Consider the following 21,796-nt stretch of genomic DNA (forward strand, 5'->3'; position numbering starts at 1 on the left):
ACACAAGCTAAAACCAACAAAAGATCAACGTCTAATGATGTTAGATTTTGACGTTGTGTGGACGCTACCAATATGACGTTAAGGAGACGTTGGGTTTTGGTCACCATACCTCACGACTTAATGTCAGTATTTGACGTCAACATGACGTTGGCATGAGACGTTGGCTCAAAGTTGGATTTTGGTTAGTTAACAAAACAACGTTAAACCAACAAAAGGTATAATGATGGTAGAATTTGACGCTGTGTGGACGTTACCATTATGACGTTAAGGAGACGTTGGGTTTTGGTCACCATACCTCACGACTTAATGTCAGTATTTGACCTCAATATGACGTTGGCATGAGACGTTAGATTTTGGTTAGTTAACAACACAAGCTAAAACCAACAAAAGATCAACGTCTAATTATGTTAGATTTTGACGTTGTGTGTACACTACCAATATGACGTTAAGGAGACATTGGGTTTTGGTCACCATACCTCACGACTTAATGTCAGTATTTGACGTCAATATGACGTTGGCTTGAGACGTTGGCTCAATGTTGGATTTTGGTTAGTTAACAACACAACCTTAAACCAACAAAAGGTATAATGATGGTAGATTTTGACGTTGTGTGGACGTTACCATTATGACGTTAAGGAGACGTTGGGTTTTGGTCACCATACCTCACGACTTAATGTCAGTATTTTACGTCAATAGGACCTTGGCTTGAGACGTTTGCTCAACGTTGGATTTTGGTCAGTTAACAACACAACCTAAAACCAACAAAAGTTAAATGTCTAATGATGTTAGATTTTGACATTGTGTGGACGTTACCATTATGACGTTAAGGAGACGTTGGGTTTTGGTCACCATACCTCACGACTTAATTTCAGTATTTTAAGTCAATATGACGTTGGCTTGAGATGTTGGATTTTGGTTAGTTAACAACACAAGCTAAAATCAACAAAAGATCTACGTCTAATGATGTTAGATTTTGACGTTGTGTGTACACTACCATTATGACGTTAAGGAGACATTGGGTTTTGGTCACCATACCTCACGACTTAATGTCAGTATTTGGCGTCAATATGACGTTGGCTTGAGACGTTGGCTCAACGTTGGATTTTGGTTAGTTAACAACACAACTTAAAATCAACAAAAGATCAACGTCTAATGATGTTAGATTTTGATGTTGTGTGGACGTTACCCTTATGATGTTAAGGTGACGTTGGGTTTTGGTCACCATACCTCACGACTTAATGTCAGTATTTTATGTCAATATGACGTTGGCATGAGACGTTAGATTTTGGTTAGTTAACAACACAAGCTAAAACCAACAAAAGATCAACGTCTAATTATGTTAAATTTTGACGTTGTGTGTACACTACCAATATGACGTTAAGGAGACATTGGGTTTTGGTCACCATACCTCACGACTTAATGTCAGTATTTGACGTCAATATGACGTTGGCTTGAGACGTTGGCTCAACGTTGGATTTTGGTTAGTTAACAACACAACCTTAAACCAACAAAAGGTATAATGATGGTAGATTTTGACGTTGTGTGGATGTTACCATTATGACGTTAAGGAGACATTGGGTTTTGGTCACCATACCTCACGACTTAATGTCAGTATTTTACGTCAATATGACGTTGGCATGAGATGTTAGATTTTGGTTAGTTAACAACACAAGCTAAAACCAACAAAAGATCAACGTCTAATGATGTTATATTTTGACGTTGTGTGGACGCTACCAATATGACGTTAAGGAGACATTGGGTTTTGGTCACCATACCTCACGACTTAATGTCAGTATTTTACGTCAATATGACGTTGGCATGAGATGTTAGATTTTGGTTAGTTAACAACACAAGCTAAAACCAACAAAAGATCAACGTCTAATGATGTTATATTTTGACGTTGTGTGGACGCTACCAATATGACGTTAAGGAGACATTGGGTTTTGGTCACCATACCTCACGACTTAATGTCAGTATTTGACGTCAATATGACGTTGGCATGAGACGTTGGCTCAAAGTTGGATTTTGGTTAGTTAACAACACAACCTTAAACCAACAAAAGGTATAATGATGGTAGAATTTGACGCTGTGTTGACGTTACCATTATGACGTTAAGGAGACGTTGGGTTTTGGTCACCATACCTCACGACTTAATGTCAGTATTTTACGTCAATATGACGTTGGCATGAGACGTTAGATTTTGGTTAGTTAACAACACAAGCTAAAACCAACAAAAGATCAACGTCTAATGATGTTATATTTTGACATTGTGTGGACGCTACCAATATGACGTTAAGGAGACATTGGGTTTTGGTCACCATACCTCACGACTTAATGTCAGTATTTGACCTCAATAGGACCTTGGCTTGAGACGTTGGCTCAACGTTGGATTTTGGTTAGTTAACAACACAACCTAAAACCAACAAAAGATAAACGTCTAATGATGGTAGATTTTGATGTTGTGTGGACGTTACCCTTATGACGTTAAGGAGATGTTGGGTTTTGGTCACCATACCTCACGACTTAATATCAGTATTTGGCGTCAATATGACTTTGGCTTGAGATGTTGGATTTTGGTTAGTTAACAACACAAGCTAAAACCAACAAAAGATCAACGTCTAATGATGTTAGATTTTGACGTTGTGTGTACGCTACCAATACGACGTTAAGGAGACATTGGGTTTTGGTCACCATACCTCACGACTTAATGTCAGTATTTGACGTCAATATGACGTTGGCTCAAAGTTGGATTTTGGTTAGTTAACAAAACAACGTTAAACCAACAAAAGGTATAATGATGGTAGAATTTGACGCTGTGTGGACGTTACCATTATGACGTTAAGGAGACGTTGGGTTTTGGTCACCATACCTCACGACTTAATGTCAGTATTTTACGTCAATATGACGTTGGCATGAGACGTTAGATTTTGGTTAGTAAACAACACAAGCTAAAACCAACAAAAGATCAACGTCTAATTATGTTAGATTTTGACGTTGTGTGTACACTACCAATATGACGTTAAGGAGACATTGGGTTTTGGTCACCATACCTCACGACTTAATGTCAGTATTTGACGTCAATATGACGTTGGCTTGAGACGTTGGCTCAATGTTGGATTTTGGTTAGTTAACAACACAACCTTAAACCAACAAAAGGTATAATGATGGTAGATTTTGACGTTGTGTGGACGTTACCATTATGACGTTAAGGAGACGTTGGGTTTTGGTCACCATACCTCACGACTTAATGTCAGTATTTTACGTCAATAGGACCTTGGCTTGAGACGTTTGCTCAACGTTGGATTTTGGTCAGTTAACAACACAACCTAAAACCAACAAAAGTTAAATGTCTAATGATGTTAGATTTTGACATTGTGTGGACGTTACCATTATGACGTTAAGGAGACGTTGGGTTTTGGTCACCATACCTCACGACTTAATGTCAGTATTTTACGTCAATAGGACCTTGGCTTGAGACGTTTGCTCAACGTTGGATTTTGGTCAGTTAACAACACAACCTAAAACCAACAAAAGTTAAATGTCTAATGATGTTAGATTTTGACATTGTGTGGACGTTACCATTATGACGTTAAGGAGACGTTGGGTTTTGGTCACCATACCTCACGACTTAATTTCAGTATTTTAAGTCAATATGACGTTGGCTTGAGATGTTAGATTTTGGTTAGTTAACAACACAAGCTAAAACCAACAAAAGATCAACGTCTAATGATGTTATATTTTGACGTTGTGTGGACGCTACCAATATGACGTTAAGGAGACATTGGGTTTTGGTCACCATACCTCACGACTTAATGTCAGTATTTGACGTCAATATGACGTTGGCATGAGACGTTGGCTCAAAGTTGGATTTTGGTTAGTTAACAACACAACCTTAAACCAACAAAAGGTATAATGATGGTAGATTTTGATGTTGTGTGGACGTTACCCTTATGACGTTAAGGAGACGTTGGGTTTTGGTCACCATATCTCACGACTTAATATCAGTATTTGGCGTCAATATGACTTTGGCTTGAGATGTTGGATTTTGGTTAGTTAACAACACAAGCTAAAACCAACAAAAGATCAACGTCTAATGATGTTAGATTTTGACGTTGTGTGGACGCTACCAATATGACGTTAAGGAGACGTTGGGTTTTGGTCACCATACCTCACGACTTAATGTCAGTATTTGACGTCAATATGACGTTGGCATGAGACGTTGGCTCAAAGTTGGATTTTGGTTAGTTAACAAAACAACGTTAAACCAACAAAAGGTATAATGATGGTAGAATTTGACGCTGTGTGGACGTTACCATTATGACGTTAAGGAGACGTTGGGTTTTGGTCACCATACCTCACGACTTAATGTCAGTATTTGACCTCAATATGACGTTGGCATGAGACGTTAGATTTTGGTTAGTTAACAACACAAGCTAAAACCAACAAAAGATCAACGTCTAATTATGTTAGATTTTGACGTTGTGTGTACACTACCAATATGACGTTAAGGAGACATTGGGTTTTGGTCACCATACCTCACGACTTAATGTCAGTATTTGACGTCAATATGACGTTGGCTTGAGACGTTGGCTCAATGTTGGATTTTGGTTAGTTAACAACACAACCTTAAACCAACAAAAGGTATAATGATGGTAGATTTTGACGTTGTGTGGACGTTACCATTATGACGTTAAGGAGACGTTGGGTTTTGGTCACCATACCTCACGACTTAATGTCAGTATTTTACGTCAATAGGACCTTGGCTTGAGACGTTTGCTCAACGTTGGATTTTGGTCAGTTAACAACACAACCTAAAACCAACAAAAGTTAAATGTCTAATGATGTTAGATTTTGACATTGTGTGGACGTTACCATTATGACGTTAAGGAGACGTTGGGTTTTGGTCACCATACCTCACGACTTAATTTCAGTATTTTAAGTCAATATGACGTTGGCTTGAGATGTTGGATTTTGGTTAGTTAACAACACAAGCTAAAATCAACAAAAGATCTACGTCTAATGATGTTAGATTTTGACGTTGTGTGTACACTACCATTATGACGTTAAGGAGACATTGGGTTTTGGTCACCATACCTCACGACTTAATGTCAGTATTTGGCGTCAATATGACGTTGGCTTGAGACGTTGGCTCAACGTTGGATTTTGGTTAGTTAACAACACAACTTAAAATCAACAAAAGATCAACGTCTAATGATGTTAGATTTTGATGTTGTGTGGACGTTACCCTTATGATGTTAAGGTGACGTTGGGTTTTGGTCACCATACCTCACGACTTAATGTCAGTATTTTACGTCAATATGACGTTGGCATGAGACGTTAGATTTTGGTTAGTTAACAACACAAGCTAAAACCAACAAAAGATCAACGTCTAATTATGTTAAATTTTGACGTTGTGTGTACACTACCAATATGACGTTAAGGAGACATTGGGTTTTGGTCACCATACCTCACGACTTAATGTCAGTATTTGACGTCAATATGACGTTGGCTTGAGACGTTGGCTCAACGTTGGATTTTGGTTAGTTAACAACACAACCTTAAACCAACAAAAGGTATAATGATGGTAGATTTTGACGTTGTGTGGATGTTACCATTATGACGTTAAGGAGACATTGGGTTTTGGTCACCATACCTCACGACTTAATGTCAGTATTTTACGTCAATATGACGTTGGCATGAGATGTTAGATTTTGGTTAGTTAACAACACAAGCTAAAACCAACAAAAGATCAACGTCTAATGATGTTATATTTTGACGTTGTGTGGACGCTACCAATATGACGTTAAGGAGACATTGGGTTTTGGTCACCATACCTCACGACTTAATGTCAGTATTTTACGTCAATATGACGTTGGCATGAGATGTTAGATTTTGGTTAGTTAACAACACAAGCTAAAACCAACAAAAGATCAACGTCTAATGATGTTATATTTTGACGTTGTGTGGACGCTACCAATATGACGTTAAGGAGACATTGGGTTTTGGTCACCATACCTCACGACTTAATGTCAGTATTTGACGTCAATATGACGTTGGCATGAGACGTTGGCTCAAAGTTGGATTTTGGTTAGTTAACAACACAACCTTAAACCAACAAAAGGTATAATGATGGTAGAATTTGACGCTGTGTTGACGTTACCATTATGACGTTAAGGAGACGTTGGGTTTTGGTCACCATACCTCACGACTTAATGTCAGTATTTTACGTCAATATGACGTTGGCATGAGACGTTAGATTTTGGTTAGTTAACAACACAAGCTAAAACCAACAAAAGATCAACGTCTAATGATGTTATATTTTGACATTGTGTGGACGCTACCAATATGACGTTAAGGAGACATTGGGTTTTGGTCACCATACCTCACGACTTAATGTCAGTATTTGACCTCAATAGGACCTTGGCTTGAGACGTTGGCTCAACGTTGGATTTTGGTTAGTTAACAACACAACCTAAAACCAACAAAAGATAAACGTCTAATGATGGTAGATTTTGATGTTGTGTGGACGTTACCCTTATGACGTTAAGGAGACGTTGGGTTTTGGTCACCATACCTCACGACTTAATATCAGTATTTGGCGTCAATATGACTTTGGCTTGAGATGTTGGATTTTGGTTAGTTAACAACACAAGCTAAAACCAACAAAAGATCAACGTCTAATGATGTTAGATTTTGACGTTGTGTGTACGCTACCAATACGACGTTAAGGAGACATTGGGTTTTGGTCACCATACCTCACGACTTAATGTCAGTATTTGACGTCAATATGACGTTGGCTCAAAGTTGGATTTTGGTTAGTTAACAAAACAACGTTAAACCAACAAAAGGTATAATGATGGTAGAATTTGACGCTGTGTGGACGTTACCATTATGACGTTAAGGAGACGTTGGGTTTTGGTCACCATACCTCACGACTTAATGTCAGTATTTTACGTCAATATGACGTTGGCTTGAGACGTTGGCTCAATGTTGGATTTTGGTTAGTTAACAACACAACCTTAAACCAACAAAAGGTATAATGATGGTAGATTTTGACGTTGTGTGGACGTTACCATTATGACGTTAAGGAGACGTTGGGTTTTGGTCACCATACCTCACGACTTAATGTCAGTATTTTACGTCAATAGGACCTTGGCTTGAGACGTTTGCTCAACGTTGGATTTTGGTCAGTTAACAACACAACCTAAAACCAACAAAAGTTAAATGTCTAATGATGTTAGATTTTGACATTGTGTGGACGTTACCATTATGACGTTAAGGAGACGTTGGGTTTTGGTCACCATACCTCACGACTTAATGTCAGTATTTTACGTCAATAGGACCTTGGCTTGAGACGTTTGCTCAACGTTGGATTTTGGTCAGTTAACAACACAACCTAAAACCAACAAAAGTTAAATGTCTAATGATGTTAGATTTTGACATTGTTTGGACGTTACCATTATGACGTTAAGGAGACGTTGGGTTTTGGTCACCATACCTCACGACTTAATTTCAGTATTTTAAGTCAATATGACGTTGGCTTGAGATGTTAGATTTTGGTTAGTTAACAACACAAGCTAAAACCAACAAAAGATCAACGTCTAATGATGTTATATTTTGACGTTGTGTGGACGCTACCAATATGACGTTAAGGAGACATTGGGTTTTGGTCACCATACCTCACGACTTAATGTCAGTATTTGACGTCAATATGACGTTGGCATGAGACGTTGGCTCAAAGTTGGATTTTGGTTAGTTAACAACACAACCTTAAACCAACAAAAGGTATAATGATGGTAGATTTTGATGTTGTGTGGACGTTACCCTTATGACGTTAAGGAGACGTTGGGTTTTGGTCACCATATCTCACGACTTAATATCAGTATTTGGCGTCAATATGACTTTGGCTTGAGATGTTGGATTTTGGTTAGTTAACAACACAAGCTAAAACCAACAAAAGATCAACGTCTAATGATGTTAGATTTTGACGTTGTGTGGACGCTACCAATATGACGTTAAGGAGACGTTGGGTTTTGGTCACCATACCTCACGACTTAATGTCAGTATTTGACGTCAATATGACGTTGGCATGAGACGTTGGCTCAAAGTTGGATTTTGGTTAGTTAACAAAACAACGTTAAACCAACAAAAGGTATAATGATGGTAGAATTTGACGCTGTGTGGACGTTACCATTATGACGTTAAGGAGACGTTGGGTTTTGGTCACCATACCTCACGACTTAATGTCAGTATTTGACCTCAATATGACGTTGGCATGAGACGTTAGATTTTGGTTAGTTAACAACACAAGCTAAAACCAACAAAAGATCAACGTCTAATTATGTTAGATTTTGACGTTGTGTGTACACTACCAATATGACGTTAAGGAGACATTGGGTTTTGGTCACCATACCTCACGACTTAATGTCAGTATTTGACGTCAATATGACGTTGGCTTGAGACGTTGGCTCAATGTTGGATTTTGGTTAGTTAACAACACAACCTTAAACCAACAAAAGGTATAATGATGGTAGATTTTGACGTTGTGTGGACGTTACCATTATGACGTTAAGGAGACGTTGGGTTTTGGTCACCATACCTCACGACTTAATGTCAGTATTTTACGTCAATAGGACCTTGGCTTGAGACGTTTGCTCAACGTTGGATTTTGGTCAGTTAACAACACAACCTAAAACCAACAAAAGTTAAATGTCTAATGATGTTAGATTTTGACATTGTGTGGACGTTACCATTATGACGTTAAGGAGACGTTGGGTTTTGGTCACCATACCTCACGACTTAATTTCAGTATTTTAAGTCAATATGACGTTGGCTTGAGATGTTGGATTTTGGTTAGTTAACAACACAAGCTAAAATCAACAAAAGATCTACGTCTAATGATGTTAGATTTTGACGTTGTGTGTACACTACCATTATGACGTTAAGGAGACATTGGGTTTTGGTCACCATACCTCACGACTTAATGTCAGTATTTGGCGTCAATATGACGTTGGCTTGAGACGTTGGCTCAACGTTGGATTTTGGTTAGTTAACAACACAACTTAAAATCAACAAAAGATCAACGTCTAATGATGTTAGATTTTGATGTTGTGTGGACGTTACCCTTATGATGTTAAGGTGACGTTGGGTTTTGGTCACCATACCTCACGACTTAATGTCAGTATTTTACGTCAATATGACGTTGGCATGAGACGTTAGATTTTGGTTAGTTAACAACACAAGCTAAAACCAACAAAAGATCAACGTCTAATTATGTTAAATTTTGACGTTGTGTGTACACTACCAATATGACGTTAAGGAGACATTGGGTTTTGGTCACCATACCTCACGACTTAATGTCAGTATTTGACGTCAATATGACGTTGGCTTGAGACGTTGGCTCAACGTTGGATTTTGGTTAGTTAACAACACAACCTTAAACCAACAAAAGGTATAATGATGGTAGATTTTGACGTTGTGTGGATGTTACCATTATGACGTTAAGGAGACATTGGGTTTTGGTCACCATACCTCACGACTTAATGTCAGTATTTTACGTCAATATGACGTTGGCATGAGATGTTAGATTTTGGTTAGTTAACAACACAAGCTAAAACCAACAAAAGATCAACGTCTAATGATGTTATATTTTGACGTTGTGTGGACGCTACCAATATGACGTTAAGGAGACATTGGGTTTTGGTCACCATACCTCACGACTTAATGTCAGTATTTTACGTCAATATGACGTTGGCATGAGATGTTAGATTTTGGTTAGTTAACAACACAAGCTAAAACCAACAAAAGATCAACGTCTAATGATGTTATATTTTGACGTTGTGTGGACGCTACCAATATGACGTTAAGGAGACATTGGGTTTTGGTCACCATACCTCACGACTTAATGTCAGTATTTGACGTCAATATGACGTTGGCATGAGACGTTGGCTCAAAGTTGGATTTTGGTTAGTTAACAACACAACCTTAAACCAACAAAAGGTATAATGATGGTAGAATTTGACGCTGTGTTGACGTTACCATTATGACGTTAAGGAGACGTTGGGTTTTGGTCACCATACCTCACGACTTAATGTCAGTATTTTACGTCAATATGACGTTGGCATGAGACGTTAGATTTTGGTTAGTTAACAACACAAGCTAAAACCAACAAAAGATCAACGTCTAATGATGTTATATTTTGACATTGTGTGGACGCTACCAATATGACGTTAAGGAGACATTGGGTTTTGGTCACCATACCTCACGACTTAATGTCAGTATTTGACCTCAATAGGACCTTGGCTTGAGACGTTGGCTCAACGTTGGATTTTGGTTAGTTAACAACACAACCTAAAACCAACAAAAGATAAACGTCTAATGATGGTAGATTTTGATGTTGTGTGGACGTTACCCTTATGACGTTAAGGAGATGTTGGGTTTTGGTCACCATACCTCACGACTTAATATCAGTATTTGGCGTCAATATGACTTTGGCTTGAGATGTTGGATTTTGGTTAGTTAACAACACAAGCTAAAACCAACAAAAGATCAACGTCTAATGATGTTAGATTTTGACGTTGTGTGTACGCTACCAATACGACGTTAAGGAGACATTGGGTTTTGGTCACCATACCTCACGACTTAATGTCAGTATTTGACGTCAATATGACGTTGGCTCAAAGTTGGATTTTGGTTAGTTAACAAAACAACGTTAAACCAACAAAAGGTATAATGATGGTAGAATTTGACGCTGTGTGGACGTTACCATTATGACGTTAAGGAGACGTTGGGTTTTGGTCACCATACCTCACGACTTAATGTCAGTATTTTACGTCAATATGACGTTGGCATGAGACGTTAGATTTTGGTTAGTAAACAACACAAGCTAAAACCAACAAAAGATCAACGTCTAATTATGTTAGATTTTGACGTTGTGTGTACACTACCAATATGACGTTAAGGAGACATTGGGTTTTGGTCACCATACCTCACGACTTAATGTCAGTATTTGACGTCAATATGACGTTGGCTTGAGACGTTGGCTCAATGTTGGATTTTGGTTAGTTAACAACACAACCTTAAACCAACAAAAGGTATAATGATGGTAGATTTTGACGTTGTGTGGACGTTACCATTATGACGTTAAGGAGACGTTGGGTTTTGGTCACCATACCTCACGACTTAATGTCAGTATTTTACGTCAATAGGACCTTGGCTTGAGACGTTTGCTCAACGTTGGATTTTGGTCAGTTAACAACACAACCTAAAACCAACAAAAGTTAAATGTCTAATGATGTTAGATTTTGACATTGTGTGGACGTTACCATTATGACGTTAAGGAGACGTTGGGTTTTGGTCACCATACCTCACGACTTAATGTCAGTATTTTACGTCAATAGGACCTTGGCTTGAGACGTTTGCTCAACGTTGGATTTTGGTCAGTTAACAACACAACCTAAAACCAACAAAAGTTAAATGTCTAATGATGTTAGATTTTGACATTGTGTGGACGTTACCATTATGACGTTAAGGAGACGTTGGGTTTTGGTCACCATACCTCACGACTTAATTTCAGTATTTTAAGTCAATATGACGTTGGCTTGAGATGTTGGATTTTGGTTAGTTAACAACACAAGCTAAAATCAACAAAAGATCAACGTCTAATGATGTTATATTTTGACGTTGTGTGTACACTACCATTATGACGTTAAGGAGACATTGGGTTTTGGTCACCATACCTCACGACTTAATGTCAGTATTTGACGTCAATATGACGTTGGCTTGAGACGTTGGCTCAACGTTGGATTTTGGTTAGTTAACAACACAACCTTAAACCAACAAAAGGTATAATGATGGTAGATTTTGACGTTGTGTGGATGTTACCATTATGACGTTAAGGAGACGTTGGGTTTTGGTCACCATACCTCACGACTTAATGTCAGTATTTTACGTCAATAGGACGTTGGCTTGAGACGTTTGCTCAATGTTGGATTTTGGTCAGTTAACAACACAACCTAAAACCAACAAAAGTTAAATGTCTAATGATGTTAGATTTTGACATTGTGTGGACGTTACCATTATGACGTTAAGGAGACGTTGGGTTTTGGTCACCATACCTCACGACTTAATTTCAGTATTTTAAGTCAATATGACGTTGGCTTGAGATGTTAGATTTTGGTTAGTTAACAACACAAGCTAAAATCAACAAAAGATCTACGTCTAATGATGTTAGATTTTGACGTTGTGTGTACACTACCATTATGACGTTAAGGAGACATTGGGTTTTGGTCACCATACCTCACGACTTAATGTCAGTATTTGGCGTCAATATGACGTTGGCTCAACGTTGGATTTTGGTTAGTTAACAACACAACTTAAAATCAACAAAAGATCAACGTCTAATGATGTTAGATTTTGATGTTGTGTGGACGTTACCCTTATGACGTTAAGGTGACGTTGGGTTTTGGTCACCATACCTCACGACTTAATATCAGTATTTGGCGTCAATATGACGTTGGAATGAGACGTCGGATTTTGGTTAGTTAACAACACAAGCTAAAACCAACAAAAGATCAACGTCTAATGATGTTAGATTTTGGTTAGTTAACAACACAACCTTAAACCAACAAAAGGTATAATGATGGTAGAATTTGACGTTGTGTGGACGTTACCATTATGACGTTAAGGAGACGTTGGGTTTTGGTCACCATACCTCACGACTTCATGTCAGTATTTGACGTCAATATGACGTTGACATGAGACGTTGGCTCAAAGTTGGATTTTGGTTAGTTAACAACACAACCTTAAACCAACAAAAGGTATAATGATGGTAGAATTTGACGCTGTGTTGACGTTACCATTATGACGTTAAGGAGACGTTGGGTTTTGGTCACCATACCTCACGACTTCATGTCAGTATTTTATGTCAATATGACGTTGGCTTGAGACGTTGGCTCAACGTTGGATTTTGGTTAGTTAACAACACAACCTAAAACCAACAAAAGATCAACGTCAGCTGACGTCGGTTTTGGACATCAAGTTAACGTTGGCATTAGACGTTGAGCTGACATTGAATTTTGGTTACCTGACGTCGCAACCAAAATGCAACCAAATATCAACGTCTTATGACGTTGTGTGCCTTCTGGGAACTTACATGTTTCCCGGAAGACAAATTTTATTCACTTATGACTATTTTAACTTAATTTCTGTGTAAAGCCACTGTGTATGAAATGTGCTATACAAATAAACTTGCCTTGCCTTGCCTAAGTACAATTTACCTTGCTCTTCAAATTCAACAAGTTTTCACCCCCGGCTCTTAATGCGTCGTGTTTCCTTCTGGAGCGTCAGTGAATGTTTCAACCATTTTAATAGTTGTGTTTGAGTCGCTCAATCGTCCTCAGATCTCAAACTCAAACAGTCACTGCTGGAGAGGGCTCAATAATGCTAAAGATGCTGGAAAACGGAAGAATTTGAGGACCTGCAAGATTTTTCTGAAGAACATTGGTTAGTTTAACTGCTCCGGACAAACAAGAGGCTCATGACCAACCATCACAAAACACACACACACAGCCACTCATCCAGGGAATGACACACAATATAAAGAATCAAGGGTTCATAAACTTTTGAACGGGTCATTTTAATAAATTCAGGGGTTTTTTTGTCTTGTGGACTATATGTAAAAAAAATTTTTATGTAAAACGTACGTATTCAGGACAATGCTAAATAAAAAAAAAACATGCATTTTGTATGATCCCTCTTTTAAAATTATTCCCATTTTCACAGATTCTGAAAGTGGTTCACATACTTTTATTGAGGTGCGATTAATCACGATTAATATATTTGACAGCACAAAAAAAAAACAATAATATATATATATATATATATATTTATATATTTACATAGTATTATTTTTACTCAGGAATAAAAGCTGTTTCCTGCTGAGTTTAATCAAGTGTATTTCCTTCCAGATGGAGCCACGGGTATCACCAATGGCTTGGGGTGTTTCTGTGGTGTTTGGGGTTTTATTGGATTGTGTTTAGCTAGCCCTTTGTCACCTGGTTACTTAAAGAATCCAAACACGTTCTTTTTCCTCGAACGGTTCCCCGTGCGACAGCCCGACAGTCTGGAGCCGGCCCTGTTGTGGTTTGCTGTCTGAGACCACACAGGAAGACGGATCAATGCATTGTCCACTATATAGTCCAGTGCCATTGGACTGTTGGTCTAAAAACAGACCCCTATTCTGTTTCCGTGGAGACCTGCAGTCTTCGAACTCCTGACATTTGACTTACTGTTTATTCCCCTGTCGCTCCGTCTGCCTGCCTTACGGCAAAACCTGTCAGAGAAGGAAAGTAACATATTTCTGCATGGGTTCATGTTTAGATTTGAGGGGAATTGTTTGTTTTTGTGTAAACACTGAAATATTTACTACACCTGTCCTTAAAGGAATACTCCTGCACAACCATATGATATTTTTTCTCAGATTTAACAACTAACCATCCAACCCATGTCCTGTCGTTTCAGGGGAACGTGACTTTTACCTGCTCAGATCCTCAACTGGTCTCCGCCACCTTCCTGAGTTCCAGCAGCAGTTTTTTGTCACTTCCGGTGGACGCCGCAATGGAGACATTGTCGGTGACCTTCCAATTCCGAACATGGAACCGGGAAGCGATGTTACTGTCGGCATGGCTGAGGCGAGAGTCGGAGAGACTGCTTTTGCTTCTCGTTCATGGGCAGCTGAGACTCACGCACCACCGATCGCCACTTCAAAGCTCTGACATAGTCATCGGTGAGACATCTACTTGTGTAAATGTGTCTCTTTCTGGAGCTCGACGTGTGGGATTTGAACCTATAACCTTCCGGTTGCCATCTTTATCCACTGGTTCAGAAAACACAAAATAATGTTGTAGTTAAAATCACAATATACCAAAACATTACGATACTATTAACTATTAATAATAATAATGATTGTATTTATTCTTATTTATATTAATTTATTTATTCAATCCGTCATTAAATACTTTATTCAAAATCTTCCAAAAGGTGTAGTTTCCGGTTTCCGGTTTCCTAAGCATGCATCCTGCAAAAATTCAGACTTTATTTCGATGGTCCACTTTAGACATCCGCCTAACTATAAGTAACTTTGCAACTACATGTCAACATATTCTACTAACCCGAACCCTAACTTAACAGTCTACTACATTCTACTAATACTCTAATGAGAGTTAGTTGACATGTAGTTGTAACTACACTAAAGTGGACCATCGAAATAAAGTATAACCTAAAAAAATGTTCCCCATAAATAAAGTGAAAGTTTCAGCTATTCGGAACATATCAGGGGCCATATTCACAAAACATCTTAAGGCTTAAATTAGCTCCTAATTTGGTGATTTAGGAGAAACTAAATCAATTAAAAATAATCGGCATGTTAATTCTAATTTTAGAAATTACACCACAAAGTTGGGAGCATGAAATTGTCCAAAATGTCTTGGTATGCTGAAGCATTAAGAGTTCCTTTCAATGGACAACCCCGCAGTATAATGCCCCCTCCACCAAACTTTACACTCGGCACAATGCAGTCAGGCAAGTCCCATTCTCCTGGCAACCGCCAAACCCAGACTCATCCATGGGATTGCCAGACAGAGAAGTCTCCACTGCTCTAGAGTCCAGTGGCGGCGCACTTTACCCCACTGCATCTTACGCTTTGCATTGCACTTTGTGATGTAAGGCTTGGATGAGCTGCTCGGCCATGGAAACCCATTCCATGAAGCTCTACACACTGTTCTTGAGCTCATCTGAAGGTCACACGAAGTTTGGAGGTCTGTAGCTCTTGACTCTGCAGAAAGTTGGCGACTTCTGCGCACTGTGACCCTCAGCATACGCTGACCCCGCTCTGTAATTTTACGTGGCCTACCACTTCGTGGCTGAGTTGCTGTTGTTCCCAATTGCTTCCACTTTATAATACCAATAACAGTTGACCGTGGAATATATTGTATACTTTGCGTACTTTACGTTTAACGGCTTTCAGATCGAACAAGATCCTTTGTTGCGTTTTACTTGTTTCGACTCTCTGATTGGTGTTATTTTCTGAACAGCATCATGGGTAATGTAGTTTTTCACCTTAAATTCCATACTGTTAAATACTGTTAAATGTGATTATTTTAAAACTAAGTTGAAATGATGCATGCTGATGGCTTCAACAGAAGCAAATACCACCTCGTAGCTCAAAGTAAGCTTCTGTTAAAGGTATATAAGTAATCATTAAAAAATTATTTCCCTATGGAAAAAATTAATGGAGATTTTTCTTCTGGAGCCCGACTGTTGCACACTATTGTGAAGTGGGATTTTGGACCAGTGAGAATTCACTAGGCGGGGCTAACTACACTCACCTAAAGGATTATTAGGAACACCATACTAATACTGTGTTTGACCCCCTTTCACCTTCAGAACTACCTTAATTCTACGTGGAATTGATTCAACAAGGTGCTGAAAGCATTCTTTAGAAATGTTGGCCCATATTGATAGGAGAGCATCTTGCAGTTGATGGAGATTTGTGGGATGCACATCCAGGGCACGAAGCTCCCGTTCCATTACATCCCAAAGATGCTCTATTGGGTTGAGATCTGGTGACTGTGGGGGCCATTTTAGTTCAGTGAACTCATTGTCATGTTCAAGAAACCAATTTGAAATGATTCAAGCTTTGTGACATGGTGCATTATCCTGCTGGAAGTAGCCATCAGAGGATGGGTACATGGTGGTCATAAAGGGATGGACATGGTCAGAAACAATGTTCAGGTCGGCCGTGGCATTTAAACGAGGCACAATTGGCACTAAGGGGCCTAAAGTGTGCCAAGAAAACATCCCCCACACCATTACACCACCACCACCAGCCTGCACAGTGGTAACAAGGCATGATGGATCCATGTTCTCATTCTGTTTACGCCAAACTCTGACTCTACCATCTGAATGTCTCAACAGAAATCGAGACTCATCAGACCAGGCAACATTTTTCCAGTCTTCAACTGTCCAATTTTGGTGAGCTTGTGCAAATTGTAGCCTCTTTTTCCTATTTGTAGTGGAGATGAGTGGTACCCGGTGGGGTCTTCTGCTGTTGTAGCCCATCCGCCTCAAGGTTGTGCGTGTTGTGGCTTCACAAATGCTTTGCTGCATACCTCGGTTGTAACGAGTGGTTATTTCAGTCAAAGTTGCTTTTCTATCAGCTTGAATCAGTCGGCCCATTCTCCTCTGACCTCTAGCATCAACAAGGCATTTTCGCCCACAGGACTGCCGCATACTGGATGTTTTTCCCTTTTCACACCATTCTTTGTAAACCCTAGAAATGGTTGTGCGTGAAAATCCCAGTAACTGAGCAGATTGTGAAATACTCAGGCAGGCCCGTCTGGCACCAACAACCATGCCACGCTCAAAATTGCTTAAATCACCTTTCTTTCCCATTCTGACATTCAGTTTGGAGTTCAGGAGATTGTCTTGACCAGGACCACACCCCTAAATGCATCGAAGCAACTGCATTGTGATTGGTTGATTAGATAATTGCATTAATGAGAAATTTAACAGGTGTTCCTAATAATCCTTTAGGTGAGTGTATATAACTTATATTAACAATATAATATAATATTGTTATTATAAGTAATTATTTGTATTATTGTTGTCTCAAATATGCCACCTCTCAATGGTTGTTTTGTCACTGCAAAACGCTTTCAAACCAAATGCGCATTTAGTCTAATTATAATTAGCTCATATTAAGAACAACAGATGTAAAAGGGGAAGTCCCTCCAAGGGATTAATATACAAGGTTGCGTGCTTGTCTTCGCATGTGCGTCTCCGAAATACAACAACATGAACAAAATCCAATCCCGTGTGCGCACGTTCGCCCTAAAAGCATTTACCGAGAATTCAAACAGGATTTTTAGTTGTAAAACACTCTTTGGCAGGCACACCTGTATGTCGACTGAATTTTGGATGCGGCTGCCTGGCAAGCTGCCATCGCAGACGGTAAAACTGAATATCTGCACGTCCCTCTCAAGGGGAATAGTGGATTCTCTGCTGGGTTGACATATGCAGATTAACTCGTTGAGCTCCAGCGCACAAACCCCAGATCTGTCAATCATTCGCCCTGATTAATGCACGGCGTTTGAGGCGTAACATCGCTCTGTGTCTTCCTCTGCCAGGTCAGGCTCTGAGTGACGGGCAGTGGCACACGGTGTCCATTAGCGTGGGAGGTTTCCAAGTTTCCCTCGCGGTGGACGACGAGCCTCCATCCACCATGCAGCTGAAGGAGATCGCACAGCCTGGGAAGAGCGTGCTAATTGGCGGTAGGGTGCTAGTGTAGTTTTACAATTAAAAGCATTAACTTATCATAATGTAATGCAACTGATCAATATGTAAATGGAACGTGTGGGCTGAAATCACCACTTCTTTGGTACTTTATCATCCATGTTTTATCATGGATTATCAAGTGATTTACAAGAGATTTACCTTGTTTTTAGCAGATGGTGTCAGGCTTTGTTCTGAGCTAATAATTCTACAGAACCATTAAAAAAGTTACCACACTTATTACGACTAGCTTTATAAAGCCAAAATATAGTCAGTGAGAAGATAAAGCTTTGCATTTATGTGATTCTATTTACGTTTGTTACACTGCTACATTATTAAAGGGTTAGTTCACCCAAAAATGAAAATTCTGTCATTAATTACTTCCCCTCATGTCGTTCGACACCTGTCAGACCTCCGTTCATCTTCAGAACAGAAATGAAGATATTTTAGTTGAAATCTGATGGCTCTGAAAGGCCTCCAATGACACAATGGCACGGTTCACTCTCAAGACCCTTAAAAGGTACTAAAGACGTCGTTACAAAGTTCATCTCACTACAGTGGTTCTAAAATAACTTTATGAATCGGCGACAATAGTTTTTGTGCGCAAAAAAACCCTACATAACGACTTGTATAGTGATGACGATTTCAAAACACGGCATCATGAAGCTTCGAAGCGTTATGAATCAATGAGCCGAATGATGATTCGGATCGCGTGTCAAACCGCCAAACTGCTGAAATTTGGCGATTCAAACCGCTGAATCGACTCACTGATTCATAACGCTTCGAAGCTTCATGATGCCGTGTTTTGAAATCGTCATCACTATGTAAGTCGTTATTTAGGGTTTTTTTGCGCACAAAAACTATTGTCGATTCATAAAGTTATTGTAGAACCACTGTAGTGAGATGGACTTTGTAACGACATCTTTAGTACCTTTTAAGGGTCTTGAGAGTGAACCGTGCCATTGTGTCAATGGAGGCCTTTCAGAGCCATCAGATTTCAACTAAAATATCTTCATTTGTGTTCCGAAGATGAACGGAGGTCTTATGGGTGTCGAACGACATGAGGGTAAGTAATTAATGACAGAATTTTCATTTTTGGGTGAACTAACCCTTTAATATTTATGTATTGTCTTTTTAACAGGTTGCCCATCAGTGTTAACCAATCAGGCATGTCGAAATCCGACACTGGCCTATCAAGGCTGCATGCGGTCTGTTATCATTAACAACCAGCCAATCAACTTCTACCAGGTGCAGCAAGGCCTGCTGGGAAACTACAGCAAGCTCCAGTTTGACATCTGTGGCGTCCGTGACAGGTATTTACCCATTAGTCATTCCGTTTGATATGCTAACGACGAGGGGCTTTTTAAATAAATGATTGCGATTCACTCATTATGAGATACTGTAATGAATGACACAAACAAGCACAGTTTCAAAACAACGTAGCGTAGTGTTAAAATCCTTGCCAGTGATTTGCAAGCTAATTGGGATTCGCCTTTTTGCCTGAAACTTCAGATGTGCAATAATGCTTCACACCTCGCCCATAAGGACTGATGGTTGTTGTGAATAACAAACAAACCTCATACAGCGTAAGTTTATTTCACGCTAGTGTAATCTGCGTGAGCGCAAAAGCTGTGGGCAAAGTTTAAAGCTGAAGCGTCAAACAAGGATTCAACCCTAACACATTTGCTAGGTGTTTTAAGAGTGCAGTAAATTAGATATAATTAGAGAGCTGTGAGACCTGAGATCACGGTTAAAAAGTATTATTTGAATATGTGTTTGAGCAAGGTGTCGCTGTTCTGTACGTATGTGTTCTCCTTGTGCAAATGACACAATGGTATTCAACACTCTTTGCACAATGAATGATATAATGATGGAATTAATTGAAAAGAGGGAATGAGCAGATGTGACAATTCCTCCATTATCCTTTATCCCTCAGCATCCTGGCCTGTTTTCCATGGTCTATTATATGGCACACATGCACACACGAGTGAAAGATAAACAGGGAGGAATAAAAATGAGGCAGAATGACAGAGAAAGGGAGAGAGAGGCAGGTGAGAATAAGAGCGTTTGGGGGGGGGGGGGGGGGGGGGGCTTGTGAGAGAAAGCTAGGGTAAGAGCATTTGACAAAGAGAAAGAAAGAAAGAAAGAAAGAAAGAGATCGAAAGAATGAAAAAAGACTAGTGTACTGAAGGATGGAGGGATGAAAGAAAGGAAGGATGAAGTAAATAATAAATAATGGAGAAATTGATAAAGGAAGGATGAAGGAAAGAAAGATTGGTGAAAAAACAGAAAAAACAGATAAATTGATTAAAGAAAGAAAGAAAGAAAGAAAGAAAGAAAGAAAGAAAGAAAGAAAGAAAGAAAGAAAGAAAGAAAGAAAGAAAGAAAGAAAGAAAGAAAGAAAGAAAGAAAGAAAGAAAGAAAGAGAATGAACGAATGAAAGAACAAAAGAGATCGAAAGAATTAAAGAAAGACTACTGTACTGAAGGATGGAGGGATGAAAGAAAGAAAGGAAGGATGGATGAAAGAAAGAAATAATAAAATAATGGATAAATTGATAAAGGAAGGATGAAGGAAAGAAAGAATGAAAGAAAGACTGGTGTACTGAAGGATGAGGAATGAAAGAAATAAGAAAAAACAGATCAATTGATGAAAGAAAGAAAGAAAGAAAGAAAGAAAGAAAGAAAGAAAGAAAGAAAGAAAGAAAGAAAGAAAGAAAGAAAGAAAGAAAGAAAGAAAGAAAGAAAGAAAGAAAGAAATGAACGAATGAAAGAGATCAAAAGAATGAAAGAAAGATATAAGAAATAAAAAGAAAGAAATAACTGAGAAATTGATAAAGGAAGGATGAAGGAAAGAAAGAATGAAAGAAAGACTGGCAGACTGAAGGATGAGGGATGAAAGAAATAAAAAACAGATACATTGAAGAAAGAAAGAAGGAAGGAAGGAAGGAAGGAAGAAAGGAAGGAAGGAAGGAAGGAAGGAAGGAGAATGAATGAATGAAAGAACAAAAGAGATCGAAAGAATGATAGAAAGACTAGTGTACTGAAGGATGGAGGGATGAAAGAAAGGAAGGATGAAGTAAATAATAAATGAACAGAGAAATTGATAAAGGAAGAAAGAATGAAAGAAAGAATGAATGAAAGAAAGACTGGTGTACTAAAGGATGAGGGATGAAAGAAATAAAAAATAACAGATAAATTGAAGAAAGAAAGAAAGAAAGAAAGAAAGAAAGAAAGAAAGAAAGAAAGAAAGAAAGAAAGAAAGAAAGAAAGAAAGAAAATGACTGAAAGAACAAAAGAGATAGAAAAAATGATAGAAAGACTAGTGTACTGAAGGATGGAGAGATGAAAGAAATGAAGGATGGATGAAAAATAATAAAATAACTGATAGAAAAAGAAAGAAGGAGAGAAAGAATGAACGAAAGAACAAAAGAGATCGAAAGAATGAATGAAAGAAAGAAAGACTA

The 21,796-nt window shown here is 38.7% G+C and overlaps 1 protein-coding gene across 1 annotated transcript in view; it reads left to right on the forward strand.

The window, feature by feature from the left end:
- The window catches only part of cntnap5b (contactin associated protein family member 5b), a gene marked incomplete at both ends in the record, with an annotated part of 108,618 nt that overhangs the window by 52,948 nt on the left and 33,874 nt on the right, over positions 1-21,796 (forward strand). Inside the window, 3 exons of the mRNA XM_079807090.1 lie at positions 14,521-14,785; positions 18,186-18,329; positions 19,472-19,643. Coding sequence (XP_079663216.1) covers positions 14,521-14,785; positions 18,186-18,329; positions 19,472-19,643 — 581 coding nt within the window. The remainder of the gene's footprint in view (positions 1-14,520; positions 14,786-18,185; positions 18,330-19,471; positions 19,644-21,796) is intronic.

This window comes from Gobio gobio (genome assembly GCF_949357685.1).
Source record: "Gobio gobio genome assembly, chromosome: 24".
Lineage (NCBI taxonomy): Eukaryota > Metazoa > Chordata > Actinopteri > Cypriniformes > Gobionidae > Gobio > Gobio gobio.